Source organism: Nomascus leucogenys, chromosome 9, assembly GCF_006542625.1.
Source record: "Nomascus leucogenys isolate Asia chromosome 9, Asia_NLE_v1, whole genome shotgun sequence".
Taxonomy (NCBI): domain Eukaryota; kingdom Metazoa; phylum Chordata; class Mammalia; order Primates; family Hylobatidae; genus Nomascus; species Nomascus leucogenys.
In genome coordinates, this window is record NC_044389.1 from 59,202,415 (window position 1) to 59,222,528 (window position 20,114).

The following is a 20,114-nucleotide window of genomic DNA, read 5'->3' on the forward strand; positions in this document are numbered from 1 at the left end:
TGAACTATATTTCTTACTGTGAGTAGCAATGGAAAATATTTGGAAGACACTGCTGTAAAGGACCCACGTCTATAACTGAGATTATACAGTTTCATGTTACTCTCTATGGTTTAGACTTTAGTAAAGTCACGTCTAAATTCCATCCTTATCTTAGCTTTGATAAAGGTTGAGGTATCTTATTTCCATGCTCGAACCAAGTAGAAACAGCCCCCTCCTGTGGCCAGCTGGAGTGATAGAGGTAATTAAAATGAAGGGGTGCCCAAAGAAGGGCAAATGTCTGGAAGAATTCGTGCTGCAATATATGGAGCTTTCCTCCATGTACTGTTACCCTACAGAATTGGTTTCATTCTATAAAGGGAGTATGGCAGCTTCCTTATACTCTATTTCTTCTAACCTACTGCTCCAAATAGCTAAGGTGTGAGAAACTGACTACAAGTGACAGACTGTATGTAAATTGTTTCTGCATGGCTATCTAAGGGTCTCTTATAGGTAGGATGACTAAATATAGACTTTAACTTCCAAATGGGGACACTATGGAGATGGGAGGTAGCATTTATAAAACAGGACACTGGGCTAGCAAGTGTAAACCGAGACTGTCCCAGGCAAGCAGCCTTGGGTGATCACCCTTCTCACAGGGAATGAAGACCACCACTCCTCTTAATGGCAGCTCCTTGTTTGTTTTTTAGGGTCTTACTGTTTTACAAATGGCTGAAATGAGCAAAAACCTAAACTCTGGATAAACAAATGACAATGATACTGAATAGCTTCTCTTTAGCTATGGAAAGTGAAAGAAAAAAAACAGAATATCAAATATTAATTAATGTGGTTTTAAAATGAATTACATGATGATGAGAGATGAAGACTTACCCTCCTAATTAATTTTTATGTAATTAATTCATTTAATTAATCTTAAAGTTAATTCAGTTTGGTAGCTTTACAATGATTAAGAGTTAGGAGTTGAAGTAAGAGAGGAGGTAGGCCCCAAAAATATTGAGTAGCAGGGGGATATGGCTGGTATGGAAGTATTTGCTAAAGGTTAGCTAAGTAAAAATAATTAAGATAGTCTTATTTTTTAATGTATTTTTTAGAAACTTACTTGAACTATGCAAAAAATGTTTTGCTAAGAATGAATCAGAGTATACAATTTAAATAAAAATAGTTTATAAATAGTTTAAAATATAATTTAGCATGCTCTTACTCCAGCTTATAAACTGCTTTTAATTTGAAATTACTTTGATTCCTTATTTTCAAATAAACTATTAATAATATAATATTGATTCTGGATATTATAGTCTCTAGAAGCGGAAGAGCAAAACCTAAACTCACCTTGTCTTCATACATCCTTTTGGCTTCCCTTAATTCAGAATGTAGCTGAGAAACAGTAGATTCCAGATCGCTGAGCTGACGCATATACATAGAGTTTTGGTTTCTTGCTTGCTCTCTAAGAAGAGTTTAGAAGCGGAATAAATGCAAATAGCAAACTAAGAATAAGAGTAACACCTGAGTATTCTAGCTTTTTGACACTACAACTAGTTATTTTATATGGCATTATTAAGCCAATAGTCTTTTATTTTCCAAAACTGACTCTCAAAAGCTTCAGCTCAAATATATTGTAAACTGCTGAAGCTGGGTGACAGCTGTACGGGAGTGCATTACACTATTTTCTCTCTGCTTTTGTATATGATAGAAAATGTCCATATAAAAAGTTTTTTGTTTTTTTTTTTTGATATGGAGTCTTGCTCTGTAGCCCAGGCTGGAGTACAGTGGCACAATCTCGGCTCACTGCAAGCTCCGCCTCCCAGGTTCAGGCCATTCTCCTGCCTCAGCCTCCCAAGTAGCTGGGACTACAGGCGCCTGCCACCACGCCTGGCTCATTTTTTGTACTTTTAGTAGAAACGGGGTTTCACCGTGTTAGCCAGATGGTCTCAATCTCCTGACCTCATGATCCGCCTGCCTTGGCCTCCCAAAGTGCTAGGATTACAGGCGTGACATATAAAAAGTTTTAACATACAACTCAAATAAAATTATTTATATGCATATGCATACATTGTACTTATATATATTCATATATATTACACACACACACACACACACATACACACAGATATGCTTTGGCTCTGTGTCCCCACACAAATCTCATGTCAAATTGTAATCCCCACATGTCAGGGGAGGGACCTGGTGGGAGGTGATTGGATCATGGGGGCAGACTTCTCCCATGTTGTTCTCATGATAGTGAGTGAGTTCTCACAACATCTGATGGTTTAAAATTATGGCACTTCCCCCCTTTCCTGCTCCACCATGGTAAGATGTGCTTGCTTTCCCCATGATTGTAAGTTTCCTGAGGCCTCCTAGTCATGATTCCTGTTAAGCCTGTGGAACTGTGAGTCAACTAAGCTTCTTTTCTTCATAAATTACCCAGTCTTGGGTAGTTCTTTATAGTAGTGTAAGAATGGATTAATACAGAAAACTGGTACCAGGAGAGTGGGGCACTGCTATAACGATACCTGAAAATGTGAAAGTGAATTTGGAACTAGGTAACAGGCAGAGGTTGGAACAGTTTGGAGGGATCAGAAGAAGACAGAAAGATGAAGGAAAGTCTGGAACTTCCTAGAGACTTGTTGAATGGTTGTGACCAAAATGCTGATAGTGATATGGACAAAGAGTCCAGGCTGAGGTGGTCTCAGATGGAGATGAGGAACTTCTTGGGAACTGGAGTAAAGATCACTCTCACTATGCTTTAGCAAAGAGACTGGTAGCATTTTGCCCCTGCCCTAAAGATCTGTGGAACTTTGATCTTGACAGAGATGATTCAGGGTGTCTGGCAGAAGAAATTTCTAAGCAGCAAAGCATTCAAGATGTCACTTGACTGTTTCTGAAAGCATACAGTCATATGTATTCACAAAGAGATGGTCTGAAATTGGAACTTATGTTTAAAAGGGAAGCACAGTGTAAAAGTTTGGAAAATTTGCAGCCTGACCATGTGGTGGAAAAGAAAAACCCATTTCCTGGGGAGAAATTCAAGCTGCCAGCTGCAGAAATTTGCATAAGTAAAGAAGAGGTGCAAGACAATGGGGAAAATGTCTCTGGGGCATGTCAGAGATCTTTAGGCAGCCCCTTCCATCACTGGCCTGGTGACCTAGGAGGAAAAAATGGTTTTGTGAGCCAGGGCCCTCTCTACCACTCTGTGCATCCTCAGTACATGGCACCCTGTGTCCCAGCTGCTCCAGCTCTAGCCATGGCTAAAATGGGCCAAGGTACAGCTCAGGCTGTTGCTTCAGAGGGTGCAAGCCCCAAGACTAGGCAGCTTCCACATGGTGTTGAGCCTGCAGGTGCACAGAAAGCAAGAGTTGAGGTTTGGAAACCTCTGCCTAGATTTCATAGCATGTATGGAAATGCCTGGATGTCCAGGCAGACATCTGCTGCAGGAGTAGAGCCCTCATGGAAAACCTCTATGAGGGTAATGTGGAGGGGAAATGTGGGGTTGGAACCCCCACACAGAGTCCCCACTTGGGCACTGCTTAGTGGAGCTGTGAGAAGAGGGCCAGTACCCTCCAGACCCCAGAATGGTAGATCTACAGGCAGCTTGCACTGTGCATGTGGAAAAGCTACAGGCACTCAGTGTAGCTTGTGAAAGCAGCCATGGAGACTGTACAATGCAGAGCAACAGGGACAGAGCTGCCCAAGGCCTTGGGAGCTCCACCTTGCATCAGTGTGCCCTGGATGTGAGACATAGAGTCAAAGGAGATTATTTTAGAGCATTAAGATTTAATGACTGCCCAGCTGGATTTTGGACTTGCATGGGGCTTGTAGCCCCTTTGTTTTGGCCTATTTTTCCCATTTGGAATAGGAGCATTTACCCAATGCCTATAACCCAATTTTATCTTGGAAATAACAAACTTGTTTTTTATTTTACAGGCTCATAGGCAGAAGGGACTTACTTTGTCTCAGATGAGACTTTGGACTGGATTTCTGAGTTAATGCTTAAATGAGTTAAGACTGGGGGACTGTTGAGAAGGGATAATTGTATTTTTTTTTTTTTTTTTTTTTGAGATGGAGTCTTGCTCTCTCACCCAGGTTGGAGTGCAGTGGCGCTATCTCGGCTCACTGCAAGTTCTGCCTCCTGGGTTAACACCATTCTCCTGCCTCAGCCTCCTGAGTAGCTGGGACTACAGGCACCCACCACCACGCCCAGCTAATTTTTTGTATTTTTAGTGGAGACAGGGTTTCACCGTGTTAGCCAGGATGGTCTCGATCTCCTGACCTCATGATCTGCCTGCCTCAGCCTCCCAAAGTGCTGGGAATACAGGCGTGAGCCACCATGCCCCGCCAATAATTGTATTTTAAAATGTGAGAAGGACGTGATATTTGGGAGATTACAAATCTGAATTGTAATCACCATGTGTCAGGGGAGGGGCCTGGTGGGAGGTAACTGGATCATGGGGACAGATTTCCCCCATGCTTTTCCCATGATAGCAAGTGAGTTCTCACGAGATCTGATGGTTTAAAAGTGTGGCACATCCCCATTCTCTCTCTCTCTTGCTTTGCCATGGTATGATGTGCTGGCTTCCCTTTGCTTTCCGTCATAATTGTAAGTTTCCTGAGGCCTCCCACTCATGACTCCTGTTAAGCCTGTGGAACTATGAGTCAATTAAACCTCTTTTCTTCATAAATTACCCAGTCTCGGGTAGTTCTGTATAGCAGTGTAAGAATGGACTAATACAAATACGTAAAACAGCCAATCCCAGGATCCCCAAGTACTTGCAAAAATACTTCTTATATGGTCAGATAATATTACCTATGTTACGTAATATTTCCTGTTCATTTAAATGTTAGAAAAAAGTTTCACTTTCTTATGAAATCTTACTAAGTAAATTCTAAAAGATTATAGAACAGAAAGTTAATGAAAATAGTATCTTTAAAATGAAGATGAATGACTAACAGTTTCAAACCACATACTGAATGATTTCCATTTGACTCTGGATACTATTGGCTTGGCTTCGAGCACTGCTAGCTTTCTCAGTAAGTGCTGTTATTTCAACTTCACGTTCACTTATTAACTGCTCAATCCTATAAAAAAAAGTGGTGATTGTTATTTGATACAGAAGATTTTCCTGACTATGAATTATTTTAAAAATTAATGATTTTCAATACTCTCAAATTTAGTATTTTGCTTTGCTTTTGTATATGCTACTCTTTTAATAACAAGTGTCTACAAAAAGTCCAAAATCTTTTATCCAAATCTTTTGGGAGTCAGCTAGTTTTGGAATTCAGAATTTTTTTTATTTTACAATGGTAATAAATTGCAAGTACTATATATTATATGACACCCCCAGTGAGATCTAGGGAAGTGTCCCATTAACTAAACATATTATGAATGCAACAATTTATAAGTATTCACACTAAATCATAGACTATGGAAAGGTTTACATTAGCTCTGGTCAGGTTTTTCCAACAAATGAGTGACAAAAACTCTCTCCTTCACCAAATTTTAGTCAGGCTCTTCTGAGGCCTCTTTTCAACTATGCCTCAACCTTTGGCCTGCCTAGCCCAGACCTAGCAAGAATCTTGCCAAGTCAGTTTAGTCCTCCCACCCTCGACATCTGCTCAAGTTCTTCATCCCCTGCCTTTGATATCTAAGCCCTTGGCCTGCGTTTAGCAAGAATCCCCCTACTCTTGATGCCTTTTCTCAGTAATTTTCCATCCACAGACGCCCTCACCATGCCCCCTGGCTATAAATCCCCATTTGGCCTTGTACTGGGAGCTGAGCTTAATCTCTCTCTCTCTCCTATAGCAATACTCCTATCGTAATCGTCTCAAATAACATCTTCCTTACCATTTTATAACCAGGGTCAGGAAAACAAAATTTTAACATGCGTTTCCTATAAACCTATAAAAACACTTATGTGTTTCAGGCTGTTTAGATTTTGGAATTGTGGCTGAAACACTGTAAAACTGTGGTTTAGTTTCACTAGGCTTTCCTATACCTCAGTCAGAAACCTACCTATCTTGATGTTGTTGCAGAAGTAGTTCTATTTTGTTCTGTGATTCAGATTTCAGTGCTTCAAGCTGATCCTCTACCTGGTTTTTAAAAAGAGACACTGATTTAGTTACTGGCAAATATAAGGCTTGGAAAATCTGGAGATTTTCAACTAAAGGAATGCTTTAAATGCAAGTAGAAATAATACTAAAATCAGATATATTCTATCCCCATATTTTATTAGATCTTTTACTTTGTCTATACTCTCATGAAGCTATACAGGTAAACCAAGCTAGTTCCTATTATGAGAGATTACTGTGGAAGTAACTTCTGTTATTTCAGAAAAATGAAAACTTGGCTTATTTTAATAATTTTAAAAATTATACATCTAATGCTATTCTCTTAAAGCATTTTAATATAAAATTATTTAAGTAGCATTCTCACCACTTACTGGAAATATCCTCCCTTTATGATAAGAAATCTCTGTCTCTAATTCTCTTAGGATTTTACTAATAGCTGAGCCCAAGCTGCGGAAGTGCAGAGTAGACATGCTGTCATGTTCATATATTTTTTTGCCTGAGGCTTCTTCAAAGTCAACTAGGATTGACCGGATTTCTTGAAGCACTCCCTCATGACTAAGCATCATTTTTCGTAGTTGCTCTATCTGTGCGTTGCTGTCTTTCAGCATGTCCTCCTTAAGGCATTTGGCAGCTTCAAGTTCATGAACTGTATTTTGAAGCTGATTTCTTAAATCCTCCTGGGACTGACTCTCCCTTCGTCTATGAAATAAATGAAAGAAAATAAATAACATTGATAAAACTCATATTCACACAACTTAGTTTTACTACAAAGAGTAAAACTTTAAAATAATTTCACAAAATGAAAATATGTGACTTTAAAATAATTTCATAAATCCCAACCTGATGTCAGCCATAGCATCTCTTTCCATTTGCATCTCCTGAAGTTTTGTTTGCAAATCAATGACTGACTGCCTCAAATAAAACTTTTGTTTCTCATGCAATTCATTGCTCTGGAAAAAAAAGCCATGCAAATTAATCTTTATTAGAGAAACACATTTCCTTATAGCTAGTAACTTCCAAAAATCTATATATATTTTCAATTCATTTTTATGTCTACTTCCTTCCCTCACTGCTGCAGTTCAAAGTCTAACTAATAATTTCTCACTTAGATTATGAGAATACCTTAACTAGTCTCCCTGTATCAAGCTTGACCCCTTTTAATCCATTCTCTACAACTAACCAAAACTCTGCTTCTAAAACAAATCTTACTTTCCTCTCAACATGGAGATAGGAACACATTTTTTACATGAAAACATGAGAATTGGTTGAAATTCTGTACATAAAAAAGTCAATCCCTACCTCCTACCCACTTAAAATACCTGGCAGCAGACACCACCATCCAAAACTCCAGATGTCCTACTACAGAGAGATACACAAAGATTTCTAGGATCAGGCACTGAGGGATCTCCCAGCATAGGAGATGCTGTAGGAGATGCTCCCGTACATATTTGATGCTGTACCTAATCCTCCCAAAGCAAAGCCGTCAAATTCTGCCCATGAATAGAAGGTTTGCCAACAGGTTTTTTATTGCCTAATTGTTGAATATAAACAGAAAACCAAAAACCACTGAACACTTGAAGAAAAATCCCGAAGTAATAAGTAGATCAAGATCAAATAAACAAGCAAACACCCACAAAAAAAAGAACCAGAGGAACTAAAGAAAGATAATGCAAGGAATAGAAGAACACTTCAAAAACTTGTATTTGCAGAGAAATTCAAGAGACATTATCAGCATAAAGCAAGAATAAGATGCTATGCCAAAGAAGTGATCAGAGGAGAAAGGTTAATGAAAATTAAAAATATGGCTGTAAACAAAAAAGTTCAATTCAATAGAAATGTTGCAAGTCAAGAAATGTCCTCCAAAGGTAGAAAAAGTAGACAAATTTTTGAAACAAAAAGTAAGAGACGTAGAGATTTAACCGAGGTGAAAATATGTTTCCAACAGGAACTTTGGAAAGACAGAACTGAAAAAACAGAAGAAAGGAAACTGCCAAAGAAAAAACGCAATTGAATTCCTCCTAACTGAAAAGCACACATCTACAGACGAACAGGTCTACTGAGTCCCTAGCATGGTGAATGAAAAAAACAAAAATTCATACCTAAGTACATTATGGTGGCATTTCAGAGACAAAGAGAAGATGTTAAAGACAAAATTCAAGTAAGTAAAAAATAAAAAATCATCTACAAAGGAACAAGAACCAGACAGACATCTTCTCAGTAGCGATACTGAATGCAAAAGCACAATATCTTCAAAAGATTGAGAGAAATTACTTTCAAAATTACAATCAAGTATGAGTGTAAAATAGAGTCATTCTCAGACATGCAAAGATTCATAAAATGTATCTCTTAAGAATTTAACAAAGACATGTTTTGACTAAATGAAGAAGTAGATCAAGAAAGAAGACAGGAGAGGCTGGAGGCAGAGCAAGATGGAGGAATAGAAGCCTACACCATTCATCCCCTAACCCCTGCTACCCACAATGGAAACACCAAATTTTAAAAACTATCTGCACACAGAAGAGCACCATCATAAGAACACGAAAGTCAAGTGAAAAATAGTGAGGCAGGAAAACAGGGTCTGGAGGCAGGGAATATAAGGCTGATTCACACTTCAGCTGTGACAGGAAATATCGTCTCCTTAGGGTGTAGGCTGTAAATGACTTTGTAACTTTATTTCATTCTCCCTATTTACATAGGGCATACCCCCAAGTAACCAATGGAATCCTCTGGGAGTATTTAAAATCCCCAAAATTTTGTAACAGGGTTTTTGAGTTCCTATGCTCAGGCCCGCTCCCACACTGTGGAGTGTGCTTTCATTTTCAAGAAATTCCTTCATTCCTTCCTTGCTTTGTTTGTGTGTTTTGTCCAATTCTTTGTTCAAGACGCCAAGAACCTGGACACCCTCCACCATTAAAAATAGTATCTGGTTTTAATTCATATGGTGGAAAGAGGCATTGAGGAGGGCAGGAGAGACAGTCGTGAATCTCCAATGCCACCCCTTCCACCATCCCCCAGCAGTGGCTGTGCAGAGAATCTGTGTAGGGGAGGGAGAGCACAGCAACTGGGGGATTTTATATTTAACTCAGTGCTGCCCCATCAGAGGGGAGAATCAAGCCATGCTGGGCTTAGAGGGAGCATTTGGACCAGCCCTAGCCAGAGGGGAATCGTCCATTTCAGTGGTCAGAACTCGAGTTTCTCAGCAAGCCTCACCACCACATGCTGAAGTGCATTGGGGTCCTAGGTAAACTTGAAAGGCAGCCTAGGACACAAGGACTGCAATTCTTAGGCAATTCCTAGTGCTAGGCTAGGCTTAGAGCCAGTAAACTAGGGTGGCATGTGACCTAAGGAGACCCAAGCTGGTGTGGCTAAGGGAGTGCTCGCACCATCCCTTTCCCAACCCCAGACGGTGCAGCTTGCAGCAACAAAAGTGACTCCTTCCTTCTGTTTGAGGAGGGGAGAGCAAAGAGTAAAAAGACTTTGTCTTGCATGTTAGACACCAGTTCAGCCACAGTAGGGTAGGGCAGTGGGCAGAGTCATAAAGGCCCCATTCCAAGCCCTACCTCCCAGACAATAATTCAGGATACACCCTGGGCCAAAAGGGAACCCATTGCCTTGAAAGGAAGAACACAGTCCTGGAAGGGTTCATTACCTGCTGACTAAAGAGTCCTTGGGGACCAGGCATGGTGGCTCATGCCTGTAATTCCAGCACTTTGAGAAGCTGAGGTGAGCAGATCATTTGAGCTCAGGAGTTGGAGACCTGCCTGACCAACATGGTGAAACTCTGTCTCTACTAAAAATACAAAAAAATAGGCTGGGTGCGGTAGCTCACGCCTGTAGTCCCAGCACTTTGGGAGGCTGAGGTGGGTGGATCATGAGGTCAGGAGTTCGAGACCAGCCTGACCAAGATGGTGAAACCCCGTCTCTACTAAAAATACAAAAATTAGCCGGGCGTGGTGGTGCACGCCTGTAATCCCAGCTACTCAGAAGGCTGAGTCAGGAGAATCGTTTGCACCTGGGAGGCAGAGCTTGCAGTGAGCTGAGATTGAGACCGCACCACTGCACTCCAGCCTGGGCAACAGAGAGAGACTCCATCTAAAAAAAAAATAATAAATCAAACCAAACCAAAACAAAAGTTAGCTGGGCATGGTGGCACATGCCTGTAGTCCCAGCTACTTAGGGGGCTGAGGCAGGAGAATCATTTGAACCTGGGAGGTGGAGGTTGCAGTGAGCCGAGATGGCACCACTGCACTCCAGCCTGGGTGACAGAACATAACTCCATCTCAAAAAATAATAAAAATAAAAATAATAAAAATAAAGAGCCCTTGGGCCCTGAATAACCAGCCATGATATCCTGAGAGTATGTTTTGGGCCTTGGGCTCTGAGATGTGTTGGCTTCAGGGGTGACCTAGCACATTCCCAGCTATGGTGGCTACAGTGAAAGACTCCTTCTGTTTGAGAAAAGCAGAGGGAAAAGTAAAGGAGACTTTGTCTTACACCCTAGGTACCAGCTCAGCCACAGTGGGGTAGAGCAACAAGCAGGCTCTTGGAGTCTCCAAGTCCAGGACTATGCATTTGGACCTGGGCAGGGCAGCATTTCTGGACCTGCCCTGTGTCAGAAGGGAACCCAGGGCCCTAAAGGGTGAGTTCCAGGCCTGGCAACATTGACCACAAGCTGATTAAAGAGCCCTTGGCTTTAAATGAACATCAGTGGTGGCCTGGCAGAAACCCCATGGACTAGTGGTGGTGGCCACAGGGAGAAGTTCCTCTGCCTTTGGAAAGTGGAGGAAAGAATGGGAAGGACTTTGTATTGTGGTTTGAGTGCCAGCTTAGCCGCAGTAGAATAGAACATAAGGTAAACTGCTAAGGTATTTTGATTCCAATCCCTGGCTCCTGGACAGCATGTCCGGACATGCACAGGGCCTGGGGGATCTTACCACCCTGAAGGGAAGGACCTTGGACAAGACTCAGTGCAGTGCTGACTTCAGGTCTGACCCATCACATTCCCAGAGGTGGCAGCCACAGGAGTGCTTGCATAACCACACCCCCAATTCCACGTGGCTCAGCACAGAGAGAGAGAGACTCCATATGTTTGGGAGAAAGGTAAGGGAAAAGAACAAGAGGGTCTGCCTCATAATCCAGAGAATTCTTCCAGATCTTATCCAAGACCACCAAGGCAGTACCTCTACGAGTCCGCAAAAACCATAGCATTATTGGGCTTGGGGTTTTGAATACCTGGAAAGCTTTCCCGAGAAGGACAGGCACAAATAAGCTCAACTGTGAAGACTACCACAAATAACTAACTTCAATGCCCAGACACCAAAGTACATCTACAAGCATCAACACCATCCAGGAAAACATGACCTCACTAAATGAACTAAGTAAGGTACCAGGGACCAATTCTGAAAAAACAGAGATATATGACTTTTCAGACAGATAATTCAAAATATCTGTTTTGAGGAAATTCAAGGAAATTAAAGACAACTCAGAGAAAGAATTCAGAATTCTATCAGATAAATTTAACAAAGAGATTAAAATAATTAGAAAGAATCAAGCAGAAATATTGAACTGAAAAATACAATTGATGTACTGAAGAATGCCTCAGTCTCTTAATATCAGAAATGATCAAGCAGAAGAAAGAATTAGTGAGAAGACAGGCTATTGGAAAATATACAGTCAGAGGAAACAAAAGAAAAAAGAAAACAATGAAGCACACCTAAAGATCTAGAAAATAGCCTCAAAAGGGCAAATCTAAGTTATTGGCCTTCAAAGGGAGTTAGAGAAGGAGATAGAGGTAGAAAGTTTATTCAAAGGGAAAATATCAGAGAACCTCCCAAACCTAGAGAAAAATACCAACATTCAAGTACAAGAAGGTTACAGAACATCAGCAGATTTAACTCAAAGAAGACTATCTCAAGGCAATTAATAATCAAACTCCCAAAGGCCAAGGATAAAGGATCCTGAAAGCAGCAAGAGAAAAGAAACAAATAACATACAATGGAGCTCCAATACATCTGGCAGCAGGCTTTTCAGTAGAAACCTTACAGGCCAGGAGAGAGTGGCATGACATATTTAAAGTGCTGAAGGAAAAAAACCATCTACTGTAGAATAGTATATCTGGTGAAAATATCCTTCAAACATGAAGGAAAAATAAACACTTTTCTAGAAAACAAAAGATGAGGCATTTCATCAACACCAGACCAGACCCATCCCACAAAAAATGCTAAAGGGAGTTCTTCAATCTGAAAGAGAAGGATGTTAATAAGCAAGAATAAATCTTCCAAAGGTACAAAACTCATTGGTAATAGTAAGCACACAGAATAATATAACACTGTAATTGTGGTGTGTAAACTTCTCTTAAGTAGAAAGGCTAAATGATAAACCAATCAAAAATAATAATAACAACTTTTCAAGCCATAGATATTACAATAAGATTCAAAGAGAAACAACTAAAAGTTAAAAAGTGGGGGCACAAAGTCAAAGTGTAGAGTTTGTATTAGTTTTGTTTTCGTATGTTTGTTTGTTTATGCAATCAGTGTTAAACTGTCATCACTTAAAAAGTGATGGGTTTAAAATAATGGGTTATAAGAGAGTATTGCAAGCCTCACAGTAACCTCAAAGGTGAAAGACATACAACAGATATGCAGAAAATAAAAGCAAGAAATCAAAGCATGGTAGTGGGTTATCAGAACTTATTAACATTAGTGTCACTAGAGTTGTTATAAAACCAACTGCTAAATTTGACTGGCTTAAAAATAAAGAAATCAAAGCATACCACCAGAGAAAAATCACCTTCACTAGGAGGAATACAGGAAGGAAAAAAAGAAGGAAGAGAAGACCACAAAACAACCAGAAAACAAATAACAAAAATGGCAGGAGTAAGTCCTTACTCATCAATAATAACATTGAACATAAATGGACTAAATTATCTAATCAAAAGACATGGAGTGGCTGAATGGATTAAAAACCAAGACTCAATGATCTGTTGCCAACAAGAAACACACTACACCTACAAAGACACATATAGCCTGAAAATAAAGGGATGGAAAAAGATATTCCATGCCAATGGAAACCAAAAAAGAGCAGATGTAGCTATACTTATATCAGACGAAATAGATTTGAAGACAAAAACTATAAGAAGAGACAAAGAAGTCACAATATAATGATAAATGGGTCAATTCAGTAAGGGGATATAACAATTTAAAATACATATGCAGCCATGACTGGAGCACCCAGATATATAAAGCAAATATTATCAGAAATAAAAGAGAGATAAGCCTCAATACAATAATAGCTAGAGACATCTCAGCACCCCACTTTCAGGACTGGATAGATCATTCAGACAGAAAATCAACGAAGAAACATAAAACCTAATCTGCATTATAGACCAAATGGAGCCAATAGATATTTACAGAACATTTCATCCTAAGGCTACAGAATACACAGCCTTGTATACACACAGGAATAGACATGGGAATGCTCTGGACAGAATACATTCCTCAGCACATGGATGATTCTCAAGGAGAGACCATATGTTAGGTCATAAAACAAGTCTTAAACATTCAAGAAAACCTGAAATAATATCAACCATCTTCTCTGACAACATTGGAATAAAACTACAAATCAATAACAAGGGGAATTTTGGAAACCATACAAATACACAGAAATTAAACAATATGCTCCTAAATGACCAGTGAGTCAATGAAGAAATTAAGAAGGAAATTAAAAATTGTATTGAAACAGATGATAATGGAAACACAACATCCCAAAACCTATCGGATATAGTGAAAGCAATACCAAGAGGGAAATATATAGCTATTAAATGCCTACTTCAAAAAAGAAGAAAAACTTCAAACAAACAATTTAAATGAAGTATTTTAAAGAACTAGAAAAGCAAGAGCAAACTGAACCCAAAATTAGTACAAGAAAAGAAATAATAAAGATTAGAGCAGAAATAAAATTAAAATGAAGAAAATAATACAAAAGATCAATGAAACAAAAAGTTGGTTTTTTGACAAGATAAACAAAATTGACAAACCTTTAGCCAGACTAAGAAAAAAAGAGAGAAGACCCAAATAAATCAAATCAGAGATGAAAAAGGATACATTACAACTGATACTGCATAAATTCAAAGGATAATTAGTGGCTACTATGAGTGATTACATGCCAATGAACTGGAAACATCTAGAAGAAAAGGACAAATTTCTAGACACATACAACTTACCAGGAGTGAACCCTGAAGAAATCTAAAACCTGAACAAGTCCCAGTAAAGAAAAGCCCAGGACCTGATGGCTTCACTGCTGAATACCAAACATTTAGAGAACTAACACCAATTATACTCAACTGTTCCAAAAAAATAGAGGAAGAACTTCTAAACACATTCTATGACAGCAGTTATTACCCTGATACCAAAACCAGACAAAGACACATCAAAAAAAAGAAAACTACAGGTCAGTATCTCTGATGAATATTGATGCAGAAATCCTCAACAAAATACTAGCAAACTGAATTCAGCAATACATTAAAAAGATAATACATCATGACCAAGTGGGATTTATCCCTGGGATGCAAGATGGTTAAACATATGTAAATCAATCAATGTGATACATCATAACAACAGAATGAAAAACAAAAACCATATAATTATTTCAATTGAGGCTGAAAAAGCATTTGATAAAGTTAAACATCTTTTCAGGATAAAACTCTCAAAAAACTGGGTATAGAATAGAAAACAATGAAGCACACTTACAAGATCAACATAATAAAAGCCACATATGACAGAACCACAGCTAGTATCATACTGAAGGGAGAAAAACTAAAAGCCTTTCCTGTAAGATCTGGAACACGACAAAGATGCCCACTTTCACCATTGTTATTCAACATAGTACTGGAAATCCTAGCTTGAGCAATCACATAGAGAAAGAAAGAAAGGACATCTAAATTGGAATGGAAGAAGTCAAATTATCCTTGTTTGCGGATGATGTAATCTTATATTTAGAAAAACCTAAAGACTTCACCAAAAAACTGTTAGAACTAATAAGCAAATTCAGTCAAGTTGCAGGATACAAAGTCAACATATAAAAATCAATAGCATTTCTATATGCCAACAGTGAGCAATCTGAAAAAGAAATCAAAAAAGTAATCCCATTACAACTTCCACAAATAAAATGAAATAACTAGGAATTAACCAAAGAAGTGAAATACCTCAACAATGAAAACTATAAAACACTGATGAAAGAAATGGAAGAGGACACTAAAAATCAGAAAGATATCCCATGTTCATTGATTAGAAAAATCAATATTGTTAAAATGTCCATACAATCCAAAGTAATCTACAGATTCAATGCAATTCCTATCAAAATACTAATGACATTCTTCACAGAAATAGAAAAAACAATCTTAAAATTCATATGGAATCACAAAAGATGCATAATGGCCAAAGCTATCCTGAACAAAAAGAAGAAAACTGGGGGAATCACATTACCCGACTTCAAATTATACTACAGAGCTACAGTAACCAGAACAGCATGGTACTGGCATAAAAACAAACACATAGAACAATAGAATAGAATAGAGAACCCAGAAATGAATCCACTCACATACAGTGAACTCATTTTCAACAAAAGTGCCAAGAACATATATTAGGGAAAAGACAGTCTTTTCAATAAATGGTGCTGGGAAAACTGGATATCCATATGCAGAAGAATGAAACTAGATCCCTATCTCTCACCATATTTAAAAATTAAATCAAAATGGGTTAAAGACTTATATCTAAGACCTCAAACTATGAAACTCTATGAGAAAACATTGGGGGAAACTTCCCAGGACACTGGTCTGGGCAAAAATTTCTTGAGTAATACCCTACATGCACAGGCAACCAATGCAAAAATGGACAAATAGGATCACATCAAGTTAGAAAGCTTCTACACAGCAAAGGAAACAATCAACAAAGTGAAGAGAAAACCCACAGAATGGGAGGAAATACTTGCAAACTACTCATTTGACAAGGGATTAATAACCAGAATATATAAGGAGCTCAAACAACTCTATAGGAAAAAATCTAGTAATTTGATTAAAAATAGGGAAATGATTTGAATAGACATTTCTCAAAGGAAGAAATACAAATGGCAAATAGGCATATGAGAAAGTGCTCAACATCACTGATCATTAGAGAAATGCAAATCTGAACTACAATGAGATATCAACTCACCCCAGTTAAAATGGTTTTTACCCAAAAGTTAGGCAATAACAAATGCTGGCAAGGATATGGAGAAAAAGGAACCCTTGTACACTATTGGTGGGAATGTGAATTAGTATAACCACTATAAAGAACAGTTTGGAGGTCCCTCAAAAAAACTAAAAATAGAGCTACCATATGATCCAGCAATCCCACTGTTGGGTACATACCTCCCAAAAAGGAAATCAATATACCAAAGAGGTATCTGCACTCCCATGTTTGTTGCAGACTGTTCACAATAGCCAAGATTTGGAAGCAACCTAAGTGTCCACCCACGGATGAATGGATATAGAAAATGTGGTACTTATAAACAGTGGAGTACATTTGCCATAAAAAAGAATGAGATACTGTCATTGGCAACAACATGGATGGAACTGGAGGTCATTATGTTAAGTGAAATAAGCCAGGCACAGAAAGACAGACATCACATGTTCTTGCTTATTTGTGGGATCTAAAAATCAAAACAATTGAACTCATGGAGATAGAGAGTAGACGAATGGTTACCAGAGGGTAGGAAGGGCAGTGAGAGAGTGAAGGGGAGGTGGGGATGGATAATGGGTACAAAAAAAATGCAACGAATAAGACCTAGTATTTGATAGCACAACAGGGTGACTATAGTCAATAATAATTTAATTGTACATTTTCAAACAACTAAAAGAATATAGTTGGATTGTTTGTAACATGAAGTATAAATGCTTGAGAGGATGGATACCCAATTTTCCATTATGTGATTTTTTTACACGTTGCATGCCTGTACCAAAATAGCTCATGTACTCCATAAATATATATATACCTTTTTGTTTAATTAAAAAAAAGAAAGAAGATAGAAAACAGTGATTCCTGGAAACCATGGATCCAACCTGGAAAGTAGTGGCAGGAATCTTAGGAAGAGTTATACAAGACACCTAAGAGAAACTAATCTAGACTGAGCAAAAGGTCAGAAGATGCTTGGAGTCTCCTGGGTCAAAGGAGGATATAGAAAATCTATATGATACGTTTTTTTCTAATAAGGATAAGTAAAGGCAAATAGTATAAGGAAAAAGGCAATTAGGAACCTCAGTAAAAACAAAAACCTACAGAAGAAAGGAAATTTACTGATTTAACATATATTTATTGAAGGCCAATAAAGTGTCATACACTCTGTTAGGGGATAGACATACAAAACAAATTAAGACACTGTTTCTTCTCCTCATTAGTACCTCTGTGCTTCGTTTGTCTATATATACATCTTCATTAGTGTATTTATCATTGGTAATGCCACTGTTTATATGACAAGCTCCCCTCCCAGACTATGAATTCCTTGTAAGTCGTATTCTTATTCATTTTTGTATCCCTGTGCAAACTGGGGTACATAATTTTCAACACTTAATAAAATTGTAGACTTTTTTTTCCTAAAAGTGCTCACACAATCTGGTGAGGTAGAACAATGTGGTAATGAGAAAAATTAGATGTACTAAATACTACAATAAATGTGCACAAATGGCAGTAACTATACAGAGGAGAGCACACCTAATGTCATCTAGATGAAAGGCTTCAGAAAAGAAAATGCGTGGGCTGAGTCTTGGTGCGTAATAAGAGTTTGCCAGGCAGACAAGGTAGAGAAGAGAAAATGGCCTGGGCAAAGGCATGCAGGTCTGGAATAGCGCAGTATGTCTAGGGAAGAGCAAGTGGCTTGATACTACCAGAATAGAGGTACCTATGGAGAATGGGTAGCACATGAGGCTAAAATGTACCAGGGAGAGGTTAGAGCATGAAGAGCTTTGCATGTGACAGTAATGAGTTTGACTTTTAGATTGTTAACTACTGGGACCCAATATGCAATTGTAAAGCCAGTTTGATTCTACATAATGTCCACTTGAAATTTTTAGCAAATAACTTCTAGATGCTATTTAGCTATAATGTATACACACATATCTAAAAACCTACCCTCTCTACCATTGCTTTGTAAAGAGAAATCAGGTATTATGATAGCAGGACAGCAGGTCTACGCCAATTGTTAACTATAAATGCAGACAAATGCTACTTACTGTAATTTTGAGTTATTCGTTTCATTAAAATTTATATCATGAAACCAAGGTGTTTTGAATAATTATTTTAAAAAGAAAAATAAATATGTAGACTTTTCTACTCATTTAGTCTCGCTCTGTCGCCCAGGCTGGAGTGCTGTGGCGCGATCTCGGCTCACTGCAAGCTCCGCCTCCCGGGTTCACGCCATTCTCCTGCCTCAGCCTGAGTAGCTGGGACTACAGGCGCCCGCCACCACGCCCGGCTAATTTTTTTGTATTTTTAGTAGAGACGGGGTTTCACCGTGGTCTCGATCTCCTGACCTCGTGATCCACCCGCCTCGGCCTCCCAAAGTGCTGGGATTACAAGCGTGAGCCACCACGCCCGGCCCTAGACTTTTCATTAGTCCAATTTTAATACTGAAAATAGAAGGCGCAGGTCAAATTAACGAATTTAACCAATAAACCCATTGTTAGTTTTTTCTTCCAGGAAGTTGTATAACTGGCTTTACAACTACATATTGGGCCCCACTGTTGTCCCCCAAATAGCATCAGGTGCTAGAAGAGAAGGCAACTCACTTCATTTAGTCTTCTCTGTAAATCTTTGACTTGATGTGAATATTCTTCCAAAACACGTTCAAAGTGTTCCTTTCCAGGAGACGGGATAATTTTTCTAGGAGAATTAAGTTCCACTTCATATTTAGGGAAAAAAGGAACTTGTGTCAAAGTCCCAGCTGAAGATGTGTTTTCAATTATTGTACCACGAATAGATGACACAAAAAACGGACTTGAAGAACCTAAATATTAAAGAATTCATTAATTAACTTTTTTTTTTTTTGAGAAGGAGTTTCGCTCTTGTTGCCCAGGCTGGAGTGCGATGGCGCTATCTTGCTCATTGCAACCTCTGCCTCCCAGGTTCAAGCGATTCTCCTGCCTCAGCCTCCCGAGTAGCTGGGATTACAGGAGTACACCACCATGCCTGGCTAATTTTTTGTATGTTTAGTAGAAACGGGGTTTCACCATGTTAGCCATGGTGAAACCATGGTCTGGTCTCGTACTCCTGACCTCCTGACCTCAGGTGATCTGTCCGCCTCGGCCTCCCAAAGTGCTGGGATTACAGGCATGAGCCACCACACCTGGCCCATTAATTAACTTTTTCATAAAATAATTTTGTGCACACTTTATGCTAACTGATTCCCTTTTCGAACCCTGAGGAAAATCAAGGTCTCGAGGGGAAAATACGCATGTGAAGGTATAAAGCAATTTTGGCCTTAAGCTGATGCTGTAGCAGGATGAGACTGTTGGGGGCCTTCTTGGGAGAAGGTGAATGTAATTTGCTGTTAGTGAAATGTAAATAATTTGTGATCGGGGGGCAAACTGGTGGTGATTTTAAAATATGTCCAAAAATTCTTTGATATTCCTCCCTTGAGGAGGTAGAGGTTAATTTCCCTCCTCTTTGTAAGAAAGGGGAAGGAAGAGTGTATGTGTTTATGTGTGTTGGTAGCATTTGCTTAATTTTGGGGAAAAAAAAAAAACACCTGGAAGAATAAAACAGAAACTCATAAACGCAGTTATCTATGGGGTATAGATATGTGGAAACAGAGTGGAGTGGTGCAGATAGGGATGGGAGCAAGACTCTATTTAGAGCATAGTGTTTACAAAGTTTTTATTTCTGAGCCATATAAATGTTACATGTATTCAAAAATAAAATTAAAAACAAAATGAAAACAAATTAAATACTAACAGAAACAAGTAAACCTAAGTAAATAGGGAAATTGATAACCACCTCACAGAGAAAAGAAGATTGTTCCTTCAAATA

General features: G+C 38.8%; 1 protein-coding gene across 1 annotated transcript in view; it reads right to left on the reverse strand.

Annotated features, from left to right (window-relative positions):
- The window catches only part of CCDC158 (coiled-coil domain containing 158), a 107,324-nt gene that overhangs the window by 65,840 nt on the left and 21,370 nt on the right, over nucleotides 1–20,114 (reverse strand). The window contains exons 3-8 of the mRNA XM_030819017.1: nucleotides 18,875–19,092; nucleotides 6,898–7,007; nucleotides 6,429–6,756; nucleotides 6,002–6,078; nucleotides 4,957–5,067; nucleotides 1,327–1,441 (exon numbers count right to left, since the gene is read on the reverse strand). Coding sequence (XP_030674877.1) covers nucleotides 1,327–1,441; nucleotides 4,957–5,067; nucleotides 6,002–6,078; nucleotides 6,429–6,756; nucleotides 6,898–7,007; nucleotides 18,875–19,092 — 959 coding nt within the window. The remainder of the gene's footprint in view (nucleotides 1–1,326; nucleotides 1,442–4,956; nucleotides 5,068–6,001; nucleotides 6,079–6,428; nucleotides 6,757–6,897; nucleotides 7,008–18,874; nucleotides 19,093–20,114) is intronic.